General features: G+C 42.3%; 1 protein-coding gene across 2 annotated transcripts in view; it reads right to left on the bottom strand.

Annotated features, from left to right (window-relative positions):
• Positions 1–26,465, bottom strand: part of SEC24D (SEC24 homolog D, COPII component) — a 114,204-nt gene that overhangs the window by 73,453 nt on the left and 14,286 nt on the right. Inside the window, exons 4-8 of one of the 2 annotated variants that reach the window (XM_055434892.2) lie at positions 21,995–22,143; positions 20,252–20,527; positions 19,861–19,991; positions 10,812–10,923; positions 3,703–3,830 (exon numbers count right to left, since the gene is read on the bottom strand). In XM_055434892.2, coding sequence (XP_055290867.1) covers positions 3,703–3,830; positions 10,812–10,923; positions 19,861–19,991; positions 20,252–20,527; positions 21,995–22,143 — 796 coding nt within the window. The remainder of the gene's footprint in view (positions 1–3,702; positions 3,831–10,811; positions 10,924–19,860; positions 19,992–20,251; positions 20,528–21,994; positions 22,144–26,465) is intronic. The other variant, XM_055434893.2, reaches the window with a different exon arrangement.

Raw genomic sequence — 26,465 nt, 5'->3', positions numbered from 1 at the left:
GGACTAAAATGCTCCCTCCCTGTGAGGCCAGAAAACATACACCAGGAGGCTGTCATGGAAACCACAAGAGGGAAGGCTGCCAAGAAGGCCTAAACCCTTGGTGACCCAGACTTTCATCCAGCCAGTGGGGGAGTGGAGTGGTGACAGTATGCTATACTATCATTTATACATTTATTTTTTTAAAGGATGGATATTGATATGCTGGTATATGCATACTTACTTCTAGAAGGAATCACAAAGAATGAGGGGTAGGAAGGAAACTTTTTCACTGTATACCATTTTCATCTTTTGAATGTTTGTATGTTACCTATTTAAAAGTAATTGATTCATTAAAAGGCAAAAAATATTACATATTATCATAGACACATATATATGAAGTCAAATATATAAAATCCACAAGTATAGAAGGACACACACCAAATTCATTAGTGCTTGTGCCTAGAGTGGGAGGGAAGAGGAGATATCCTATGACGCTTTAACTCTTAGAAAATCATCTTAGTCAAATACGACAAAACTTTAACACCTGCTAATGATGGTGCCATGTACACTGATTCACTAACACTTTAAATTTTGTTCAAAGGGTCAAGATTAAAATTTAAGAAATCTCTCTCACAGATACTAGTACACAGCAGTCAGAACTGCTAAAATTAAAAAGACGAAAATACCAAAGGTTGGAGAGAATGCAGGGCAACTGGAACTCTGATAGTGCATTGAAAAGACTACAAAATCATACAACCACTTTGGAAAATGGTACGGCAGTTTCTTATAAACATGTATCCCTATCAGCCAGCAATCTACTCACAGGTATTAATCCAAGAAAAATGAATACGTGTCCATAGAAACACTTGTACTAGAATATTTATAGAAGCCGCTTTATTCACAAAAGCCAAAAAGCAGAAATAGCCAGATGTCCATCACTAAAAGAGAAGATAAACTGATGGGACTTCCTAGGTGGCACTGCTGCTGCTGCTGCTAAGTCACTTCAGTCGTGTCCGACTCTGTGTGACCCCATAGACGGAAGCCCACCAGGCTCCCCCGTCCCTGGGATTCTCCAGGCAAGAACACTGGAGTGGGTTGCCATTTCCTTCTCCACCTAGGTGGCACAGTGGTAAAGGATTCAGCTGCAATGCAGGAGACTTGGGAGATGTGGGTTCGATCCCTGGGTCGGGAAGATCCCCTGGAGAAGGAAATGGCACTCTACTCCAGTATTCTTGCCTGGGAAATCCCATGGACAGAGAAGCCTGGCGGCTACAGTTCCTGGGGTCACAAAGAGTTGGACATGACTGAGCAACTAACACTTCCACTTCGGAGCATTACAGTAAGTTTCTGGGACCATCACAGAAGACACCATCCCTAAAGTAAGCAAATGCTGAATGTACCTCTCAATTTACGAGACCACAACTGCATGGAAGACTGGCTTCCGGGAGCACCCAGTGCCTCTGCTATGCCCAACTCGAATCCAGGTCGCGGTGCCTCAGCGGAGATGGTGGCCTGCTGCTGCACCCAGAAAAAAGACTGAGCGGACATCTCAAAGGGGATGGAAGCCACTGTGCACGTGGACACTGCCTCTCTCCTCTCTCTTCCTTCTCTGAGGGGTCATACAGCAGCCCCCCTACCCCTTCCCAGGTCACTTTACCCCTGTCCCAGCTGGCATGACAGGCCCTAGAAACAGTACAGATTTGCTCTCTCTTAGAGAGGCTCTGGAGAAGGTGATGGCACCCCACTCCAGCACTCTTGCCTAGAAAATCCCATGGACGGAGGAGCCTGGTAGGCTGCAGTCCATGCACTAAGAGTCAGATAAGACTGAGCGACTTCACTTTCATGCATTGGAGAAAGAAATGGCAACCCACTCCAGTGTTCTTGCCTGGAGAATCCCAAGGACGCAGGAGCCTGGTGGGCTGCCATCTATGGGGTCGCTAGGAGTCAGACACGACCGAGCGACTGAGCAGCAGAAGCAGATAGGCTCTACTTCTCACTCAGGTGCTACTAGGTAAGCATCAGGTCAGCGATCTCAAACGATCAGAGCCAAGGTCAGGTTTGACTTGGGAAAAGCAGCTATGCTTCAGCTTTTAGCGAGCAAACAGAAGCCAGAGCTCAGCCTAATTTACTGGACCACTGCGAGGTTACAGTCACAGCTCCAGCCCGAGTAAGGCTTTCCTTCAGCCCCCACCTGACCAGCTCTGCTAAAGGCCCTCGTGTCTAATCTCCATGCGTACGTGGACATCCACCACTCAGGGGCAACAAAAGGAGCAACGGCAGCTGCAGAGAGTGGACGTCCTAATCCCAGGACCTGCTAACAGCATCCTAACATCAGAGACCTTAAATACACACCACTTCTCTTTGTCGCCACTTAAGTATAAACTGGGGGCTTCCCAGGTGGCTCAGTAGTAAAGAATCCACCTGCCAATGCAGGAGACCTGGGTTCGATCCCTGGGTCAGGAAGATCCCCTGGAGGAGGAAATGGCAACCCACTCCAGTATTCTTGTCTGGAACATTCCATGAGAGGAGCCTGGTGGGCTACAGGCATGGGGTAGCAAAGAGTCAGACGTGACTGAAGCAGCCGAGCATAGCATACAGCATAGTAACTATAAATTGGGTACACCTTTCTCAGTTGGAAGATACAGACTGACCTACCTCATGCTTTCTAACCCTGCTGAGTTTCGACAGGGGTTTATGAGCATCCTGGCCCAGTGATTTCTAAAGCAGAGGCAGTAAGACCCAGGGCCTCAGCCTGCATTATCTTCCTCTCACCAGAGCACCTCGATGCTGCAGTACTGAGCGAGGGCATAAAGACTTCACAAGAGGTTTGGGGATCTGTCCTTTCCTGACAGTCCTTATTTCCTGTATATGTGCATTGCTGCTGTTGCTGTTGAGTCACCAGTTGTGTCCGACTCTTTGCAATCCCATGGACTGAGCATGCCAGCCTTCTCTGTCCCTCACCATCTCCCAAAGTCTGCCCAAGTTCATGTCCATTGCCTCAGTGATGCCTTCAGGCCATGCCATTCTCTGACGTCCTCTTCTTCTGCCCTCAATCTCTCCCAGCATCAGGGACTTTTCCAACGACACAAACCAGGGGCTTCCCTGGTAGCTCAGCTGGTAAAGAATCCGCCTGCAGTGCAGGTGACCTGGGTTCCATCCCTGGGTTAGGAAGATCCCCTGGAGAAGGGAACGGCCAGCTACCCACTCTAGTGTTCTTCCCTGGAGAATTCCGTGGACAGAGGAGTCTGGCAGGCTGCAGCCCATGTGCATAGCTACAATAGGCCAAAAAGTGGCCTAGCCCATCTGTGTTTGGAATACAGGATGCCAAAAAAACACAGTTTATCATTTTTTTTTCTCTTTCTTCTTAAACTTACTTTTTAAAAATTGGAGTTTAGTTGCTTCATAATGTTATGTTAGTTTCTGTGGTACAGCCAAGTGAGTCAGCTCAGCTATATATATATATGTATATATACACACACATATACCCTCGTTTGGGGGTTTTCTTCCCATTTAAGTCACCACAGAGCATTAAGCAGAGTTCCCTGTGCTATATGGTAGGCTCTCTTTAGTTATCAGATTTTAGTTTACTTAAAGAATTGAATGACTACATGTTTTTCATGCTCCAGTTTTCTGTTTATGACACAGAAAAATATACAGGAAAATAATGACAAAAGAAGAATTTTAGAGTTATTAAATTACTGACTTGTTACTTTCATCACTTACCTCATTTGAAGGGATCGTGGCAAAGGGCTTGATGATCGCGGCTAATGGGATCTGAGCTTGCTTGGCCATATCTGATGTGCAGGGAAAACAGTACGTGGTGCAGCGGATGTACCGAGGACTGGCATTGCCTGAAACGGTCAACGATGCAGACTTAAAATCTGCCAAGTATATTTAAATATTCATAAAGGCATGTCTAGGTAACACATTGCCTTATTTGTAAAGCGTCATGATTTCTAAAAAATAAAAAGGAGCACTGTATAATTTTATGATCTATACTCTAGGCACACTACAGTTTCTTGTAAAATAAGACACTAAATACTGCTGCAAAAGTGTAAAAGATTTTAAATTATTATTTTCCATAAGCAGGGTATTAATATAGCCAACTTAGAGATTTGAGAGGTATTTAGATTCAATGGGAAAAGTAAAGCAAAGACACAAAACATAAGAATAAAATTTCTTATTCTTCCTCTCATATCAATACATCTGTTATGAGAAAGGTAAGCATTTGTATACCATTTCATATCAGCTAGTGATACCGTGCCAAATAGAATTCCGTTTGACCATGTTCTCCTCCTTAACTTATAATTCAATTTAGAAATTAAAATTCTATTTATAATATAAAAATTTTTAAAAACACCTGAATCTATTTTAAAAATACACCAAGTTTCCTGACCAAATATTTTTTTGATAGCATGCAAGAGTATTAAAACAATATCCATGGGAATGGTATTGATGAACTTATTTGCAGGGCAGGAACAGACACACAGAAAAGACTTGTGGACACAGTGAGGGAAGGAGAGGGTGGAGCAAATTTAGAAAGCAGCATTGGAATATATACATTCAGTTCAGTTCAGGCGCTCAGTCATGTCCGACTCTTTGCGATACCATGAATCACAGCACGCCAGGCCTCCCTGTCCATCACCAACTCCCAGAGTTCACTCAAACTCATATCCATAGAGTCGGCGATGCCATCCAGCCATCTCATTCTCGGTCGTCCCCTTCTCCTCCCACCCTCAATCCTTCCCAGCATCAGAGTCTTTTCCAGTGAGTCAACTCGTCACATGAGGTGGCCAAAGTATTGCAGTTTCAGCTTTAGCATCAGTCCTTCCAATGAACACCCAGGATTGATCTCTTTTAGAATGGACTGGTTGGATCTCCTCGCAGTCCAAGGGACTCTCAAGAGTCTTCTCCAACACCACAGCTTAAAAGCATCAATTCTTCAGCGATCAGCCTTCTTCACAGTCCAACTCTCACATACATACATGACCACTGGAAAAACCATAGCCTTGACTAGATGGACCTTGGTTGGCAAAGTAATGTCTCTGCTTTTTAATATGCTATCTAGGTTGGTCATAATTTTCCTTCCAAGGAGTAAGCATCTTTTAATTTCATGGCTGCAATCAGCATCTGCAGTGATTTTGGAGCCCAAAAAAATAAAGTTTGACACTGTCTCCACTGTTTTTCCATCTATTTCCCATGAAGTGATGGGACCAGATGCCATGATCTTTGTTTGCTGAATGTTGAGCTTCAAGCCAACCTTTTCACTCTCCTCTTTCACTTTCATCAAGAGGCTTTTGAGTTCCTCTTCACTTTCTGCCATCAGGGTGGTGTCATCTGCATATCTGAGGTTATTGATATTTCTCTCAGCAATCTTGATTCCAGCTTGTACTTCTTCCAGCCCAGCGTTCCTCATGATGTACTCTGCATAGAAGTTAAATAAGCATGGTGACAATATACAGCCTTGATGTACTCCTTTTCCTATTTGGAACCACTCTGTTGTTCCATGTCCAGTTCTGACTGTTGCTTCCTGACCTGCATACAGGTTTCTCAAGAGGCAGGTCAGGTGGTCTGGTATTCCCATCTCTTTCAGAATGTTCCACAGTTTATTGTGATCCACACAGTCAAAGGCTTTGGCATAGTCAATGAAGCAGAAATAGATGTTTTTCTGGAACTCTCTTGCTTTCTCCATGATCCAGTGGATGTTGGCAATTTGATCTCTGGTGTCTCTGCCTTTTCTAAAACCTGCTTGAACATCTGGAAGTTCATGGTTCACATATTGCTGAAGCCTGGCTTGGAGAGTTTTGAGTATGACTTTACTAGCATATGAGATGAGTGCAATTGTGCAGTAGTTTGAGCATTCTTTGGCATTGCCTAGAGATCATCATCGGAGAAGGCAATGGCAAGCCACTCCAGTACTCTTGCCTAGAAAATCCCATGGATGGAGGAGCCTGGTAGGCTGCAGTCCGTGGGGTCGCTAAGGGTCGGACAGGACTGAGCGACTTCACTTTCACTTTTCACTTTCACACATTGGAGAAGGAAATGGCAACCCACTCCAGTGTTCTTGCCTGGAGAAGCCCAGGGACGGGGGAGCCTGGTGGGCTTCCGTCTATGGGGTCGCACAGAGTCGGACACGACTGAAGTGATTTAGCAGCAGCAGAGATCATCATATTAAGTGAAGTTAAATCAGAGACAGATATTATATAATGTCACTTATATGTGGAATCTAAAATATGACACAAAAGAACTTATTTATAAAACAGAAACAGAATCACAGACATAGAAAACAAACTAATGGCTACCAAAGGAGTAAGGGAGGGGCGAGGGATAAATTAGGAAGTTGGGAGTAACATATACATACTGTTGCTTCTGCTGCTGCTGCTAAGTCACTTCAGTCATGTCTGACTCTGTGCGACCCCATAGACTGCAGCCCACCAGGCTCCCCCATCCCTGGGATTCTCCAGGCAAGAACACTGGAGTGGGTTGCCATTTCCTTCTCCAATGCATGAAAGTGAAAAGTGAAAGTGAAGTTACTTCAGTCATGTCCGACTCTGTGCGACCCCATAGACTGCAGCCCACCAGGCTCCTCCACCCATGGCATTTTCCAGGCAAGAGTACTGGAGTGGGTCGCCACTGCCTTCTCCCAATACACATACTACTATATATAAAGTAATCAATGAGGACCTACTGTATGGCGCAGGGAACCATGCTCAGTATTTTGTAATAAGCTATAATGGAAAAGAATCCAAAAAAGAATATATATAGAAAACTGAATCATTCTGCTGTACACCTGGATCTAACATGATACTGTAAATCAATTTAACAAATAAAAATTTTTAAAGTTTACTAATAAGTAACAGCAAATAAGCCAGAGAAAGGGGCTTCACAGCAAACGGGTGTGACTTGCCCAACCGCAGGGCTCTCTCCCTGCCAGGCAGCTCCCCGTTCTTGCTGAGGGCTGGGCTGCAGGCTGTGGAGAGCTGATGGTAATCAAGCCCTTGCCAGTCCCTCCTCCTCTTTCTACACCTTCCTCCTCCGCTTCCCCTACATGGACTATACGATCCAGCAGTTCCACTCCTAGGAACACATCCGAGAGAACTGAAGGAGGGACTCACAGAGACGCATGGAGACCAGCGTTCGCGGCTACAGCTGTGCAGTGCAGTCAAGAGATGGAAACGACCCATGTGTCCTTCAGAAGACGAACGGATGAACAAAAGGCAGTACATGCACGAGAGTGAGTATCCTTCAGCCTTCTGATGCACGCTACGGCATGGACAAACTCTGGCAATATTATGCGAAGTGAGATAAGCCAGACACAAAAGGACAAATATTACATGAATCCACTTACACGAGGCATCTAGACCAGGCAAATTCAGAGACAGAAAGTAAAACAGAAGACCCTAGGGACTGGCAGCATGGAGGAATGAGGAGCAGTGGCTTACTGGGTAGAGAGTTTCAGTGTAGACTGATGAAAAAGTTCTGGAAACGGATAATCATGGTGGTTGCACAACCCTGAACTGTACACTTAAAATTATTAACACAGCAAATTTTATTTTATGTGTATATAACCACAATTTTTTAAAACCGGCTCAATTTTAAAAAATCACCTCTATGTTAAAAAAAAAATACAAAACAAAAAACTCTGCGGGTGTTGCTCCTTAACACAGGCACGCTCTCCCACTGCCAGGCCTCAGCATAGCCATCTCTGCTGGCTGCCGACCTTCTCCTCTCCCAAGCTCCCCTCCTGCGTTCTGGTCCACACTGCTCACTCAAGGCTCAGCTTAGTTGGCCCTGCTCTAGCAGCACAGGCTGGGCTAGTTACCGCATGTCTAAGTTCCCACAGCAAAATGCATTTTATCCTTATAACATTCAGTTCAGTTCAGTCACTCAGTCGTGTCCGACTCTTTGCGACCCCATGAATCACAGCACATCAGGCCTCCCTGTCTATCACCAACTCCCGGAGTACAGTCAAACTCATGTCCATCCAGTCGGTGATGCCATCCAGCCATCTCATTCTCTGTCGTCCCCGTCTCCTCCCACCCCCAATCCTTCCTAGCATCAGACTCTTTTCCAGTGAGTCAACTCGTCGCATGAGGTGGCCAAAGTATTGGAGTTTCAACTTTAGCATCAGTCCTTCCAATGAACACCCAGGATTGATCTGCTTTAGAATGGACTGGTTGGATCTCTTGCAGTCCAAGGGACTCTCAAGAGTCTTCGCCAGCACCACAGTTCAAAAGCATCAATTCTTTGGCGATCAGCTTTCTTCACAGTCCAACTCTCACATCCATTACCATAATATTAATATTTAGTTGTATCTTTTCCGTGCCAGATTCTGCACTCATCTAAGAATAAGACCATGGGACTTTCCTGGCAGTCCAGTGGTTAAGACTCTGCGCTCCCAATGCAGGGGGTAGAGGTTTGATCACAGGTCAGGGAACTGAGATCCTACATGCTGCATGGTGCAGCCAAAGGAAAGAAAAGAATAGAACTGTGTCTTTTACTTGTGAATTGAAGCAGTAGGTGAGTAGTTAAGAGCATGGCTTCTAGCATCAGAATGCTGGGATTCCAATTCTAGCTTTGCTTCCCATTAGCAGAATATCTTGGTAAATGACCTAAGCATTCTGTGCTTTGGTTTCACATTCTGTAAAATGAAGATGAGATTAATGCCTATCTCAGTAAGTTACAGGGAAGATTAAATGAAGTATTTAGAAGACATCTTAATGCACAGCCATCACTTAATAAATATTAACCACAGTGGTAACAGGTACTGAACACTTGCTGAACAAATAAGTGAAAGAATGAGCGAACAAGTGTGGTCCTGGTCTAAGCAGCTCACAGCCTTGTAGGAAAGATGACCCAACCACAGTAAAATTTAATGGAACAGGGTTATAGTGGGAGTGTCTATGAAGCACTGTGGGGGGAGAAATTAGAGGAGATTTCTAAAGGAAAATTAAATTGAGTTTGGAGGAACTAAGAATTTCCCAACTAAAAGGGTTAGAGTTATATATACCAAGTACATTTGTTCAATAAATACTTGTTGGGTGGCCATTATATTCTAGATACCAGGTGACTTCCTCGGGATACAATGGTGAACAAAAACAGTACTAACCTGTTGCAGAGATAATAGCACAAAGTGAGAATCAGTGACATGCGGGGAATGGGGTGAGTTTAGTATGGCTAAGGCAGACGTAAAGAAAGAAACAGGTGAGAGAAGAGGCTGGTAAGGAATATTCATTAGGCCTGTAAAGAGCCTCCAACTAAAATATTAAAAAATACAAATGTAGCACTTACTATTAGGCTGAAATGAAACTGCCATTTTTGTAAGTCAACAAAACAGAAAAAATGAGCAATTTCATATAGCTCAACCTACCAGGTCATAAGTACCAAATAAATATGAATTCATTTAACAAGTTTGGATGGATTCTGTACGTAATCAGGAACAAATCACTTTTAGTAGAGGAAATGGTGTAATCTGAAGTCTGTTTTAATAGTAGTATCTCTAACAGTAACATCATCTATAATCTATATCAACCCGTTCTACAGGTCAAGACCCCACACACATATAAAGATACTTCCATGCATGCACACCAGTCAGTCCTGAAGGAAATCAATCCTGAATATTCATTGGAAGGACTGATGCTGAAGCTAAAGCTCCGATACGTTGGCCACCTGATGCGAAGAGCTGACTCACTGGAAAAGGCCCTGATGCTGGGAAAGATTGAAGGAAGGAGGAGAAGGGGACGACAGAGGATGAGACGGTTGGGTGGCATCACCGACTCGATGGACATGAGTTTGAACAAGCTCCAGGAGATGGTGAAGGACAGGGAAGCCTGGTGTGCTGCAGTCCACGGGGTCACAAAGAGTCGGACACGACTTAGTGGCTGAATGCCAATGCAAGCATACAGACACAGACACACACAGCACACAGAGAGTCACCTTTAATCCTCACACTGGCGCAGGGCAGGCCTCAGTCCTCACATCTTAGAGGGCAACACTAAGGTTCAAAGAGGTGGGACGAGCAAAGCTCAGGACAGTGAGAAGAGAACCTGGGTGTGTGTGCAGGCGCCACACTCCAGTCAGAGCTCTTTCTGCCCCACGGCGCTGCAAGCCCTGAAAGGACCGCGCTGAGGGCAGAGCGCAGGACGGACTAACAGACGGAGTCTCACCGGGAGGCTGGCTGACTCAGCAACTCTGAGATGAGCCAGCACACCTGCTGTGGACCAAAGCTGTATCTCCAGAACTGAGTATATGCGCCATTAAATTCAGAATCTAACATGGCACATTGCATCAGGCTGTATTTTAACTTGCCATAAACAGAATAATATATTCCCTGACTAAACCTGGACAAAGTTTTAACAGAAATATGAAACTGATAGCAAACATTGGGTACAGTCAGTAGAGACAGAGCTCAGCCTCTCCTCGTCCAGTTTTAAAATGGGAAACCAGAGCCCCAAACATTAAAAGACTCATTTAAGAAATGTCACTGGGGCTAGACCCAAGCCTGCTGGCTTAATTAAGTCAAATATTTAATTCCCTACCGTGCTCATGCCATTCTGCCAGGTTCTCACTGTAGTAAATAAATTAAACCAAAGTAGGGCATGAACAAATTCAAACCTATAAATTAAATTTTTCTTAAACTTGTAGATTTTGACAAGAACTCAACTGACAGTGCCTTCTCCATACTTGACTAATGACAAATTAGTTCCTGTTACCAGCTATAAAGGGGTGGCCCATCCGTGACAGCATGACTGGACAGTATCAGTGCATTTGCTTTAAAAAAAAAAATGGTGAGAAATACTAAGACCTCAGTCAGAAACTAACTGAGAGAATACCTTGGTCTTGTATCACACAGTCTGTAGTAACCAGTGGAGGGATCTGGCCTCTGGCGTTGGTGGCATAAACTTGTCCCCCTCTGGTGGCTCTGTCACTCTCGATCACCTGGATCTGTAAGTAGGAGATCAAGGGCAAGTTAAAGTCAGTTCAGACTTCTCAGCATTTCCCTCTCATTATACACACACATGCAGGCACAGGCATTTTCTAGATCCTTTCAGCTGATTTCAAATCAAACTCTCCCTGAGAATCCATCCTATCTTCAGCCTCACTTTTGTTTACTTTCACAACCTTAAGCCAGTAGCTTCCAAATTCTATTCTGTAATACTCTTGAGCTCCAACTCTGATCTTTCAGGGAAATCTATTTTTATTCAATTTGTGTCTTGGGATTACAGGTAAGAGTTCTTTGGGAAAGGATTCTCACTGGAAAAGAAATTGAAAATAACATTTAAAAAAATAAAATACTTTCTGCTGTTAAAGAAAACTCTAAAAAGCTAAAAATAATTAAATTCAGAAGAAATGATTTACAACATATAACTTAAAGAAGCCCTGACTTTTCTCCTCAAATCCCTCTTAATCTTTAATTTATTGCCTTTCAAGTTTCCCCACCACATCCCTGCTCCTTGCGACAAACAATATCAAGTGTTCCCATATGGTTTTTGCCTACCATATAGAGATGAGAAGAAAGAAAAGTCCCAAAGTTTTGTCCTCTAATTTGGAAACACCTTATATTGCTCTACTAAAACATTTATTGATGAAGATATAGGCACAAAATATTGTCCTTCTGTTGTAACTGTCCAGGGACTAGTTGCAAGGAATTCTAATAATAAAAGGATCTTTCTCTTTCTCTTCTCCCTGCCCTCACTTCTTTCTTACAGGGTAAAAGGGACAAGAAACTTAAAAAAAAAGGAAGGAGTAAAAATTTAGAGGGGAAAGTGGGGAGAAATGAGATGAGCATTCAGAGCGGAATATTTACACTGGAGGACATGCAGTTTAAAGACACTATTAACATGAGGGGAGATCAAGATGGCAGAGTAGAAGGACGTGGAGCTCACCCCCTCCCACACACATCAGAAATACATCTCCATGTGGAAGAACTCCCAGAGTACTAACTGAACGCTGGCAAAAGATCTCTTATGCAACCAAAGCTGCAGGAAGGATCCCGCCTGAAACTCGGTAGTAGGAAAGGATGAGGGTGGGGAGTCAGCACAGGCCATGTGCCCCTGGGAGGTAAAACTGTGCCTATATGCAGACGACATGATACTCTGTACAGAAAACCCTAAACACTCCATACCAACACTCTGAGAACTAACAAATGAACTCAGGAAGGCATCAGAGTACGAGATTAATATACAGAAATCTGCTACATTTCCTTAACAATGAAACATCAGAAAGAGAAGGGGAAATGGAAAGACACCCCTTCTCGTGGATTGGAAGAATATTGTTAAAATGGTCATACTACCCAAGGCAATCTACAGATTTAATGTGATCCTTATCATATTGCCCATGGCATTTTTCATAGAAGTAGGTGAAATAATTGTAAAATTTATATGGAACCACAAAGGACCCAGAAATACTCCAGGCAATTCTGAGGAAAAAGAACAAAGCAGGAAGCGTAACTCTCTCAGACTTCAGACAACAACACTATGAAGCTACTATAATCAAAACAGCGTGGCACTGGCACAAAACCACACATGGCTCAGTGGACCAGAACAGAGCCCAGAAACAAACCCACACACCTACATTCAATTAAAGCTTCAAGAAGAGAACCAGGAATATACAATGAAGACAGTCAGTCTTCTCAGAAAGTGGTGCTGAGAAAACTGGATAGCTTCATGTAAATCAATAAAGTTAGCACAATTCTCACACCACATACACAAATAAACTCAAAGTAGTTTAAAGACTTAAGTATAAGACATGACACCATAAGACGCCTAGAAGGAAACATAGGTAAAATATTCTCAGATATATATTGTAGCAGTATTTTCTTAGCTCAGTCTCCCAAGGAAAAATAAATAAAACCAAAAATAAACAAATGGAGCCTAATCAAACTTAAAAGCTTTTGCACAAAAAAGAAAACCATAAATAAAACAAAAAGACAGCCTATGGACTGTAAATGATATGACTGACGAGGCGAATTTCCAAAATATCCAAACAGCTCATACAGCTCAATATTAAAGAAACAGACAAGCCAATCAAAAAATGGACAGAAGGCCTGAATATTAACAGATATTTCTCCGAAGAAGACACACAGATGATCAACAGGCACATGAAAACATGCCCAACATCACTAGTTATTTACAGAAATGCAAATCAAAACTACAGTGAGGTAAATCACCTCACACTGGTCATTATCAAAAAGTACAGCATCATCAGAAAGTCTATATATAATAAATGCCAGGGAGGGTGTGGAGAAAAAGGAACCCTTCTACCTGGTTGGTGGAAATATAATTGGTACAGTTACTATGGAAAACAGTGTGGAGATTCCTCAAAAAACTAGTTACCATATGATATGGTAATGCCACTCCTGAGTATATATATCTGGAAAAGATAAAAACAAATTAAAAAGATACAATGCACCCCAATGCTCACAGCAGCACTATTTACAATAGCTAAGACTACTGGAAACAGTCTGTCTACCAGCAGACGAATGGGTAAAGAAGACCTCGTATATACAACGGAATATTATTCAGTCATAAAAAAGAATGAAATATTGCCATTTGCAGCAACATGGATAGACTTGGGAGATTACCATACTGAGTGAAGTAAGACAGAAAGACAAATATATGATATCACTTAAGTGTGGAATCTAAAAATTAATATAAATGAATTTATTTACAAAGCAGAAACAAACTAACGGACACAGAAAACAAATTTATGGTTACCAAAGGGGAAAGGGTAAGAAATAAATTAGGAGTTTGGGATTAACATATATACCTCACTATATATAAAATAGATAAACAACAGGATTTACTGTATAGCACAGGGAACTGTATTCAGTGGGGAAAAAAACCTGAAAAATATGTATAACTGAATCACTTTGCTGTATATTTGAAACACAATATTGTAAACCAACTATATTTCAACTGAAAATAAAAAACCTACTACTAATAGAAAACTGTCTTTCCCTAAACTCTGAAACATTACCTGCTCCATTTCCCCTCCCATCTCGTCCAATCCATACCCCAGTTGGCACTGATATCACTGGTTTCTACAACATATCAGAGATAGATTTAGCCTGCTTTTAAATCCACACATTTCTCTTTAATTTCATAGGATTTAAATTCTTATTCAATTAATCTTACAACTACTGTAAGATACAAATGAGACTAAAAGCTACCATGTGCAGAGAAAAGAAGCAAGGAGAAAAACTAAAACACTGTAATCACACTCCATATTTCAACCACAGGGTTGTCTGGTTTCTTCAAAACTGGAGTAGTTTTTCTATTATCAACATTTACTGTCATCATTTCAATGAATGAAGTGTTAAATACGAAAGTGAGGTAAAAACCACAATAATCTATATATTGATCTTAGATAGCTCTCAGTCTCCAAATAGACTATGCTTCCAGAAACTTTGTTTTAAATTAGCCATTTGCAACTTACAAAGCACTGCCTCCAAAGAAACAATGACAAGTGGTAATCATACACTTCTAAATAAATACACGTCTTTGCTAGAATACTGCAAAGAGATCAAGAATACTACAAAGAGAGTAAGAAATATAACAGTTCCAGTAATTTCTAAATATATAGTTTTTATTGGATTGAGCAATGGTTTCTTTTCTTTCTGTTAGGAGATTTTTTTTTAAGTTGAAGCATAGTTGAATTATAATACCATATTAGTTTTAGGTATACAGCAAAGTGATTCATATGCATATATTCTTTTTCTGATTATTAAAAATAGAGCTTTAATTTTAAACCTCAAATCCATGTTCTCGGAAAACAGCTTAGACATAAAGCACCACAGAGAAATCTCAATAGAGGTTTTGAGTGTGCCTCAGTTCTCAAAGGGTTTCAGCTTGATTGACAGTAACTCCTGATAACACTAATGCCACTTCAAAGTTTATGGATTTCTTTCTCCTCCAGAAGATGTGCCACTAGAATTACTTTCACACTTCTCTGCTATGAATAGAGTATTTTGCTCTCATAAAATAGAATCAGGAAAGAGAAAAAAGAAAGTGATTTTCCTGAGATAAATGAACAAGACAGACAAGGGAGGCAAGATAACAAGACGCACGTGCACCGCTAAGGCAGGCCGCTTAGAGCAGAACCATTTGCACTTTGGCACGGTTAGAGAAAAAGGGAGGCGGGAGAGCTCAAATTCTGGATAACCCTCCCGCTGATCAGAGAGTGAGGAAGAGTCTGATGGTGACACCAGTGTCCTCCACTCCAAAAGTGTGGATCAAGACCACCATCCGAACATGGAGTGAGCCCTTAGTGCAGGACTGGCATGCAACAGATCAGAAAATATGATTTCACATCTTTCTTTCCAGAAGGAAGAATTATTTTAGTTAGCAAAAGCATTCTACTTTGGTAATAAGAATATAAACAGGTTCCATAAGGCATTGCTATTTCATTACTTTTAAGATAAAAATACTATTGGACTGATTTGTATGTGTATATTTTAGGAGTCTGAAGTAAATCACAACATATACTGCTTATTGCTTTTGTTGTTAACATTCATTCAACAAATATGTGAGGGCATACTCTGTCCTAGGCCCTGTTTTGTGTGTTAGGGACACAGCGGTGAACAAAACCAAATCCTGGACCCCTTGGAGCTGACATTCTAGTTCGGAAGACAGGAGATAAATGCATAAATCAGATACACCCTCTGTGAGGTCATAAGTGCTATGGATACGAGCGATGTGGATAAGGGTGCAAGTGAGCTCAGGGATGAGCAAAGAGGATGTGAAGGAAATGCAGAACCGAGCCATGCTCTGCATCCATGTCAGGGAAGAGGTCTAGGCAGAGAGGAGAGCATGTGCAAAGGCCTAGAGGCAGGAGGACATCTGGCTGAGAAGAACAAGGGGACTGGTGTGACTGGCGCGATGGAGAAGAGCAGGGAGGGCCCAGGACAGAACGGTGCGTGTGTGTGTGTGTAGCTGGGTCACGGTACCCAGTTACAAACACCAGTCCAGATCTTGCTGTGAAGGCATTTTAAAAAAATATATGGTTAGAATTTAATCAGCAGACTTTGAATGAAGCAGTGGGTGGGCCTCATCCAACCTGCTGAAGGATGAAGAGAAAAAGAACAGGGTCCCCAGAGGAAGAGAGAATTTTGCTTCCAGACACCTTCAGACTCCAGCTGCAACATCAGCTCTTTCTGTGTCTCCAGCATGCTGGCCAGCCCAGCAGATTTTGGTATTGCCAGTCCCCAACAATCAAGGAAACCAATTCTTTAAAACAAATTTATTTCCATATATAGACATATATCCTAGTGATGGTTGTTTGTTTTTGAGAACTCATTGGAAGGACTGATGCTAAAGCTGAAACTCCAATACTTTGGCCACCTCATGCAACGAGCTGACTCACTGGAAAAGACTCTGATGCTGGGAGGGATTGGGGGCAGGAGGAGAAGGGGACGACAGAGAATGAGATGGCTGGATGGCATCACCAACTCTATGGATGTGAATTTGAGTGTACTCCGGGAGTTGGTGATGGACAGGGAAGCCTGGCGTGCTGTGATTCTTGGGGTCGCGGAGAGTCGGACACGACTGAGCGACTGAACTGAACTGAACTGAATTCAGTGGACATTTTCTGGGAGGCTGTTCTTGAAAGGCCATAAGGGATGGATTCCCAGGCACAAGTGGAGGTGACGGCCTTGGTTCAGAGTATGGACAAGCTTATTCTCACTAACAGCAGGAAGAGGGGCAAACGGGAACAGACGCGGGGAGATGTGGAAATGAGGCATGCAGAGGGTCTCTGCATTTCTTCTGTTTTCTCAGAAGCAAGGTGATCGTTAAAGAGTCAGAAAAGGGAAAGGTAGTATCAGAAGTTTCAAGAGAGAAGAAATGACAGTCGTCCAGGGAAATGGAAGGGGGTCAGCTGAGGCGGGTGATGGTCTCCAAACTTGCTGCACATTAGAATTAATAGAGAAACTGTGGAAAACCACAAGGCACAGTACAATTAAATTATAATGTGGGGGGCTGGGAGCAAGGCATCGGTGATTTTAAATGTTCCACCTGTTGGTATTTCACACAGCCAGGTTTCAGAAAAACACAACGTGGTTATGAATTCAAAGTGAGACCAGTAAGCGTGGCATGCATCTTTCTCGAGTTGTCTTCGCCTAACCAGAGTAGGTGGAAAGTTAGTTTAACAACAAATGGGAATTTTCTAGATGAATTCAGGGGAGGGAGGGGGCAAAGGAATTCAGAGCAGAAGACGCAAGGGACAGATTTATAATTATGGATCACGTAATCTAAGCTGCAGAAGAGAAGTGAGAAGATGAAGGTGACGGGAATCAAGAAAAAGTGGTAGACTGCAAATCCTGGTGGGCGGAGTATTATGGGAGTTTGAGTCCTAAAGGGACTGAGCTGAAAAGATAAGCGGCAGTGGGTGCAGGACAGGATGTTTTCAACTGAGACTTCGAAGGTATATGGTTGTTGGCAATGACAGGATCCATGGTAAGACTAGATGTGGGGCAGATGAAAAAGCACGTGGGAAGAGAGGAAGATGAAGAACTGAGAGACACTGGAGATGGAAGCTTCTACAGATGGATGGTAAAACTGCCAGTAACTGCGGCAGAGACAGTACTGGAGAGACGAACAGACCGGCTGTCAGAAGAAAGCGTCAGAGAATGAAGTGAAACGACCCAGAGGCTGCAGAGAAATAAGAAGGTAAACTGTGATCACACAAGTACTTGGTACTTCTTCAAGCGGAATAATTTAACATTGGGCTGGCCAAAAAGTTCGTTTGGGTTTTTCCATACTATCATACAGGAAAACCTGAGTGAACATTTTGGCCAACCCAATGTTAAGCTAGTAAAGTAATGGCTGGAAATATGATCATCAATAAGGGCACTGCATATGGGGCTTTCCCGGGGGCTCAGAAGGGAAAGAATCTGCCGGCAAAGCGGGAGATGCAAGTTTGGCCCCTGGGTTGGGAAGATCCCCTGGAGAAGGAAATGGTTACCCACTCCAGTATTCCTGCCTGGAGAATCCCATGGACAGAGGAGCCTGGTGGGCTACAACCCATGGGGTCACAAAAGAATCGAACACAGCTTACTAACTAAACAACAAAAACACTGCATACAGCAAAAGAATTGATCAAATTTAAGAATTCTGAGAGATGATGCTTATTCTAGGTTATCTGGTGGACCCTACAGGGAATCACATGAAACTTACGGAGAGGCACAAGCAGTTTTGAGACTGACACCTGGAGGAGAAGACAGAGAGGGGGAAAGGTGATGCAACAACAGAGGCAAAGGCTGCAAAGAAACGACAAGGAGCAGGCTCTCTCACGGAGCTTCTGGAGGGAGCACGGCCCTGCCTACACACTGACTTCAGGCGTGCCACCTCCAGAATTCAAAGACGAGAAAGTTCTGTTGCTTTAAGCTACCAAGTTCATGGCACTTGGCTACAGCAACCACAGAAAACGCACAGACCATCCTAGACCATTCAGACTCCAGCCGAGCCTCTAGCTGACCCCACATGCACAAAGCAAGCCCAAATCAGTCAAATCCAGTCCCGATTAGCAAACCTGCCCAGACTCATGAGCATGAATAAATAGTGCTTCTGAGCTACTAAGTTTTCTGATGATTTGTTAATACAAAAGTTAGGTTATAAATAATATAAAATATAAACATAGTATCTCTTAGTGCTCTTTAATCTCTTTCTAAATTTTTCTACTCATGTTTATAAAACCACTTCAAAGATGAAAGTTAACTGTAAACAATTTCATTCTTACACCAAAGGAGTTTACATCCCTGCTCAGAGCCATAAGACTTCCAATTGCTGAGGCAAACATTTATATCCCTCCGCCACTGACATCAGGCTTTGATATACGACTTGCTGCAGCCAAGGACATGTGAGTGATTTTGACATGTGTTACATCTGACTGGAAGCTTTAAGAGCTATTGCATCTTTTAAACAGTTTTCCTCCTTTTCTCCCTTTATCATGATAATACATGTCCCCAGTAGGGATGTCCATTCACTTTGGATTCTGGAGTGATAAGGGCATATGGAGCAGAATCTAAAATCAAACTGCAGCTAATGCAGCTGACAGGTAACCTAGGTGATAAATAAATCTTTGTGGATATAAACTAAATTGAGGACTGTTTATTATGCAGACTAAACCTAATAAAGCTGACTGATACAGTTACTAAAGAGTACTCCTCTAAAGAAAATCACTTCGGTGGAGGAGAATAAGTTATAGCTCTAATTTTATTTAAAGCAGTTTTTAAAAATATGTAAAATACTTTGTACTTTCACTCCTATAGGTATCCTGAAAGGATCTTTTAGTTTCTGAAAATAGCATTTTTATATAGAATATATTCTTATTACAAATGAATCATTCAGTTTAGTTCAGTTCAGTCGCTCAGTGGTGTCCGACTCTTTGCGACCCCATGAATCACAGCACGCCAGGCCTCCCTGTCCATCACCAACTCCCAGAGTTCACTCAAACTCATGTCCATCGAGTCGGTGATGCCATCCAGCCATCTCATTCTCTGTCGTCCCCGTCTCCTCCCACCCCCAATCCCTCCCAGCATCAGACTCTTTTCCAGTGAGTGAACTTGTCGCATGAAGAGGCCAAAGTATTAAGTATCAATAAATACTGCTGATGCACATGAGAATAAACATCAGTGGATCCTGCCAAGATTACATGATACCAAACAAGCCCACATAGGCTGCCTCTTTCATGGAGACCGCTGGTACACCATGACGCGCCCTCCCCACCCCGTACATACACAGAGGGAAGCGAGCCTCACCCACGTGATGGGTGTTGTGCTTGGACGATAAAGGACAGGGTGAACGCTGACAAGCTGAAGTGTTTCTGAGAGCTCTGAGTGAAGAATGGGTTCTTCGTGAGGGAGATGGAGAGCAAAGCACTTACTGGGCTGGGAATGGAGTCGGGATCCAGCTTCTTCTGGGGCTGAGGTGGGCCAGCCATCTGTGCAGGCCCTCCCGGGAAGCCTCCCGGGTAGGAGAGCTGTGCCCCTGCCACTGGGGGCCCGTAGTTGGCTGCTTGGAAGAAAATTTAAAAAGAAGTGACTATAACCCCAGCCGCAGACAGAGGGCTCACTGACAATACTATGCTGGTCAGTCGAGCATGCTGCGCTTTTCATATTAAATAAGGCAGGGAATTAAAAGCAAACATCTACAGTTCCCCTTGTCTTTTTACTCGTTACACTATTCAAAAACAGTAAGGGATGGATGTCTAGTACCATAGGAACAAACCTGATTCCCAATTAAGGGTACCCCCAGGTAACCCAAGGCGACCTTACCCTGCTGTGCAGGATATCCAGGGCCCAGGGTCTGTCCTGGGAGAGGCGTGGGCTGGTACTGGGCGTTCGGAGGAGCAGGCCCAGGGAGCCCGTCTGGTCTGTGCGCTGACGGAGGCAAGGCTGAGGCACCAGGACCGTTTAGTGCAGTGGGCGGTGGGGGGAGAATCTGAGATCCAGGCTGCAAAATGGACGGCTGTGGAGGCTGTGGAGGCCCCTGGAATGACGCTGCTGACGCAGGGCCAGGCGGGCCCTGGCTGGGGGGAGCCACCCCTGAACCTAGGCAAAAACAGAAGACCAGCCCACCTAAACACCAAACTCTGCAACACTTTCAGTTCCACCACATATATACAGGGACACTCCTCTTCCCATGTAAAGCAAGAAGGCATTCTTACAAGTCAATTTTTTCCTCCATAAGAAGAAATCATCATTTGGACAGTAACACAAATCCTATTTGGGGTATTTTATACAAGTGAAGAATTTTAAAAGAGCTACATTTGTAATGATAGAAAATTAGAGGGATAAATTTTAACTCAGTTGCATTCACTTTTCCTAATACATGGCATTCAGTTCAGTTCAGTTCAGTTCAGTCGCTCAGTCATGTCTGACTCTTTGCGACCCCATGAATCACAGCACGCCAGGCCTCCCTGTCCATCACCAACTCCCGGAGTTCACTCAAACTCACATCCATCAAGTCAGTGATGCCATCCAGCCATCTCATTCTCCGTCGTCCCCTTCTCCTCCTGCCCCCAATCCCTCCCAGCATCAGAGTCTTTTCCTGAAAAGTGGACTGGAAGCCTGGCGTGCTGCAGTCCATGGGGTCACAAAGAGTCGGACACGACTGAGCAACTAAACTTTGGTACAGAGTATAGAAAATCATACAGAAGAAAAAAATGTTTTACATAACAAGCATTATTTACTCAGGTCAATAAATTATTTGCATCCTGTGCTTGACTTGATAGAATGGATTTTGGAAGTAGGAAGAAGTCACGAAGGAGAAGAGACTAGCAACTAAAATTCTATCCAGTCATATTTGAAATTGTAGAACCAGATAATTTTTTCCTTTCTCTGATTATGTGAAACTGAGTTGCTGCTTTGAAGGTGTATCCATTTTGAAATCAGTAAAAGAAAACATTCTGAGGGGAGTTTTACCGATACTTTTAAGAAACTAACTATAAGTAATGAAAGCATTTGTCATCAAGATCAATGGCTGACCCTGCAGTTGTTGCCGTGAACATTTCCATGGTTCCTAAAATAGACAGCATTTCTACTGATGTACATCTCAGTACTGTAACTGTTTTCTCTATTATTCTTTTCTGCCTCACAACATCTGAGCTTCCATTCCTCCCATGATCTAATGCAGAATTTAAAACGCACTGTGAAACAAAGAGTACTATATTTTTGATTTGTGGGCCTCATAATAAACACAGGGTAAATACTTACATTTCTTAAAGTAATTTCACTATTCTAACGTTTATTTGTAAAGTCAGTATTTTTTTTTATTGGTCTAGTGTTGAATGTAAGGCATTCTGCAGGTCCTTCACTTACCTTGAAATAAATGGCAGCATGATTTGGGAAAAAAAAATTACTGCCACATATAATACAGATAATTTATATGAAAATGTCCAAAATTAGTTCAATATAGTATAGCAGAGATATGGCTATTTTGAATCTAAGGAGAAAGTTTCTTACTAAAAATACTCATGAAACAAGGCAGTCAATAAGCATGAAAAATGAAATTGTTACCATAGTTGTTAATGTGCATAGCATTGAGTTGACTGCCCAGCTGGGCGATGGACGAAGTGGACCCCGGACTTGGATACGATGACTGTGTTGAGGGCGAGTATGGTGGGTAGGAAGGGGCCGCACTGTTGACAGGTGGAGGGCCAGGAAATCTGAGAGAGAAAAGGGGTGTTAATGTCACATGCAAATAACATACAACAACTTGCAAAGTTAACTCAGCCCATCTAGCGGGCACCAGGAAAAGGACTAGTTTACATGATCCGTCTTTAACCTCAATGTGAGCTCAAAATCAATCGTGCAGCACCATCCCATAGTTATGTTCACATGCTAAAGATATCAAGACACCTGGCCAAAAAAAAAAAAAAGAAAGCTAATGATAATCACTTAACAAGCTTTGGAAATCAATTTAGGAAGCTGAGTCCATTAGCCCTATGGGCTAATGATCAACAGGACAGAAATCAAGAAAACTAAAATGTTTGTTGACTGTATCTTTATGATCACTTAGAACTACGTTTTTGAGAACCGTGTTAAAGATATGCTTTCTAAATCCATTGCTTCATAAAAAGAAATCACTTCATTTTTTTCAAAAAATTATGCTCTTTGTCTTTTTCTTAAAACTCATTCATGGGGTTGCACGTATAAATGAAACATTTGCACACAGGCAGAATGCACATATGCTACAGAACGTATTAGTGACTGCAGTGTGAGGTCCAGGAACAGGGTGCGGGCTAACCGGAGAAGGCAGGCAGTATCAGTCACTCTTCTGAGAAAAAACATTTCCCCAACATGTTCAGAAATATTTCATAGATGTTAACAATATTTTTTAAATATAAAATCCTGTGAATCACTTTTAAAGAGACAGTATAGACAGGATGAAATACGTTTCAAATAGAAGTAGGACAAGCACCCTCAAGTACTGTTTAACAAAAGGTTAAAGATATAAAATACAGAATGAGAGACTGAATAACCATTAGCTGTTACTTTTTGACCCATAAATGCCAACTTATCATTCACTGCCTAATACATATTCTAGAAGTTAGGCATCAGAAATTTGCAATTTTTTTTTCTGATCAACCTAACTCTTAAACATATTGGATTTTTTAAATTAATCAATTTTAATTGAAAGATGATTACAATATTGTGGTGGTTTTTGCCATATGTCAACATGAATCAGTCAAGCAATATTATCAACTTAAAAGTAAAAATAAAGTAGTATTAAAAGGATAACTTTTATTAGACAACTTTTTAATAAAAATATTTTTAAAAGCTGACATACATATGAAATGATTAACAAAACATCTTAAACATACAAAGTAGTTTAATATTTTTCAAGTTTCATTACTTTTCTAAATTAGTTTATTCAAGGCCACGTGGATCTCAGAGCTTAGGTGAGAATCCAGGCCCCTGATTCCTAACCTAAAGACTTGCTGTGTGAGCTGGGACAAGCCAAGTAATTCCTTGTAGCTCTCAGTTTTCAACCCAAAAAATGGAACAGTCCCTTTCCCCGCTCTAAATATAATGTGGTTAGAATGAAAAATCATACAGATTTAAGTGTTTCTCATTGATTACTCCACTGAGTATGTTTCTTGGCTAAGAACCATTCACTTTTTTTTTTTTTTTTGCAAAAATGAATTCTATTTCTATATACTAGCAACAAACAATGAAGTGAAAGTTTAAAATACACCGTTTATAATACCATTGAAAAACATACAATATTGGGAATGAATTTAACAAAATAAGTGCAAAACCTCTATACCAGAAGATATACATTACTGCTGAGAGAAATTAAAGTAGACTTAAATAGAGGGATATACTTGTTTATAAATCAAAAGATTCAAAGTTACTAAGAGATCAATCCTTTACAAGTTAAATCTATAGATTTAACACAATTATAATGAAAATTAGAATAGAAAAGCTCCAATTACATATTTTATTATTTTTTTTATTCAATTACATATTTTAATTAACCGTTTCATTGACCGTCAGAAGAAGTAATCAAAAAGAACCATAAAGGGTTATAACCTAAGGATTAATAAATATCAGAAGTGAGCCTCAGTTTCACCCTAAACCTCTCAAGAGATGACTCAGCTGTCTGTGGTCTGCTCAACCTCAAACACTTTTCATCTTCAAGTTAACAAATTGCCTAAGAAGAAGTGAGTGACATGCTGAAGTTTGTTAGAATCTGGAGGTAAGGTACCAAATTTTCAAGATTTGATTGCTACAAAATCTAGATTTTTAAATACTAAGCCCACTGAATAAAAAAAAGCTCTGCCAAATCGTCACTGCTTTACACATACACACACAAAAAAAGAAAAACAACACAACTATGTGTTCCTCTTATTTTTCTTGTTTTCTACTTTTCCATTGAAACCAATTTCTTGGTAGATTCACCCTAAAAATAGCTTCCATTTGAGAAGACGAGTCTCCTTCCCACCTTCCCTCTCACATAATTTCCCATTTCTTGGGTCAAAACAAAACACTTACAATTAAATTTTCCCTTAAAAATTTAACAATGGAACTTTAGGTTACAGATTTTATATAAGAAATTAATCCCACCCAGCAGTAACACATTGTAGATAACTTTAGTACCATTTACAATTTTAAGACATTATTCTGCCTCAGCCAAGATAAAAAAGCCAAATGACTAGGTATGATTTTTAAGTTTTAGGAAACTTTGAAATAGCAATATTTAAAAATAAAAATTATGATTTTAAAATTTAAACCAGCAGGACGACTCTGAATTGATCACGTCTTTATTCAACAGTTTGGATGTGGTAAAATGAAAAGACTTCTAGGATGAGTCCTCTCAGGAGAGATGACTCCTTGAAGTGCTATATCATCACAAAAAGGCCATGTGTGACCTTTGCTCTCTGACAACCCCTGTCGTCAGGCTGGAATGACTCACCAGCACAGTCACTGGGCCCTTTGCCCTGCCCTGAACTGCAGACACGGAAATGCATCCTTGGAGGCTAGGGAGTCTCACCACAGAGGCTCAGCCTGAACACCAGACCTCTCCTTTTTTTTTTAACTTTTTAGTTTGTGTTAGCGTCTAGCTGATTAACAAAATTGTGATCGTTTCAGGTGAACAGCAAAGGAATTCCACCATACATAAACATGTATCCCTTCTCCCCCAAACTACTCCCCTATCCAGGCTGCAACATAACATTGAGCAGCGTTCCCTGTGGTATACAGAAGGTCCTTCTTTGGTTATCCATGCACAGCAGTGCGTACATGACAATCCCAAACTCCCTAACTATCCCTGACCCCCATCGTTCCCCACCGTCAACCATAACTTCAGTCTCTATAGCTCCACTTCCAACCTTTAATTCAGTGTAAGCTGAAGCAACTGAACAGCACAGGAGAAGACAGAGATGGGGCAAGATCTGTCAGCGTCTCCCTAGGAATCACAACACAGGCAGAGTCCTCAGCGGAGCTGGGATAGGCAGCTACACTGAGCGAGCAGGCAGGGCAAGCCGCACACCGGAGACTTCCCAAGTCCACTGGACTGGTGCTGATAACCGCTAACGCACCTTGCCTTTCATGGGTGCTGAGCACTGTGCGAGGTTCCCTGCACGGATTAATGAGCAAAATCCTCACCAGAACATCTTTACTGTTACACCTGTGATGAGGAAACCAAGGCGCACAGAGGTGGAGTAACTTGTCCATCCAGAACTGCCTGAGCCACGAGTATCTCACACGCCCGACCCTACCATCTCTGCTACTCATCACTGCGGCAGACGCCGTGCTGAGCGCACAGCCACACAGCCAAGATGGGACTGATGGCCAAGTCCATGATTTACCTGGGCTTCCCTCGTGGCTCAGAGGAGACCCAGGCCCAATCCCTGAGTAGGAAAGACCCCCTGGGGAGGAGAACGGCAACCCACTCCAGTATCTTGCCTGGAGAATTCCATGGACAGAGAAGCCCAGGGGGCTACAGTCCATGGGGTTGCAAAGTGTCGGACACAACTGAGTGACTAACACACACACACATAAGCAACCTAATTCAAGCAAAACAAGTGGAAATAACCAAAAAGTTCAAAGCAATCTAGGCTATTTCTGGTGACTCAAATTTTAACTTCAAAGTGGCTGTTCTATTTTTGCATTTCTTTAAAAAAATAATCTGACCTGCTTGACAGTCCACAACAATGTACTTCTCCAGAATTTCTCCCCTGTATTCAGGACTGAGAATTCTATTTCCTCATTTTGCAAGTGAGGAAAATGAGATCTAGAGGCCTAGGAAGGTCACCAGCATCAGAAGGGTAATGAACCGGAGGTGGCATCTGGGGTCAACCTTCGTGTCCTCCCCTCAGGCCCCACTGCGATACTGTTGAGACTGGGGGCCGGAGGGGCATGTCCTGAACTGGGGCCTTGGACTTCACGCTCCTTGTTCAAAGCACAATCCCATGGAAACCAAATTACTTAGACTCACTCATCCAGTGATCCCTACAATAACCTTCACTGCATCTCAGACCTA

Source organism: Moschus berezovskii, chromosome 5 (assembly GCF_049115385.1).
Source record: "Moschus berezovskii isolate FMDL1 chromosome 5, NW_MosBer_1.0, whole genome shotgun sequence".
In the NCBI taxonomy this organism is placed as follows: Eukaryota; Metazoa; Chordata; class Mammalia; order Artiodactyla; family Moschidae; genus Moschus; species Moschus berezovskii.
Note: the sequence above shows the minus strand (reverse complement) of the source record. Positions and strands in the feature narration are given on the sequence as shown.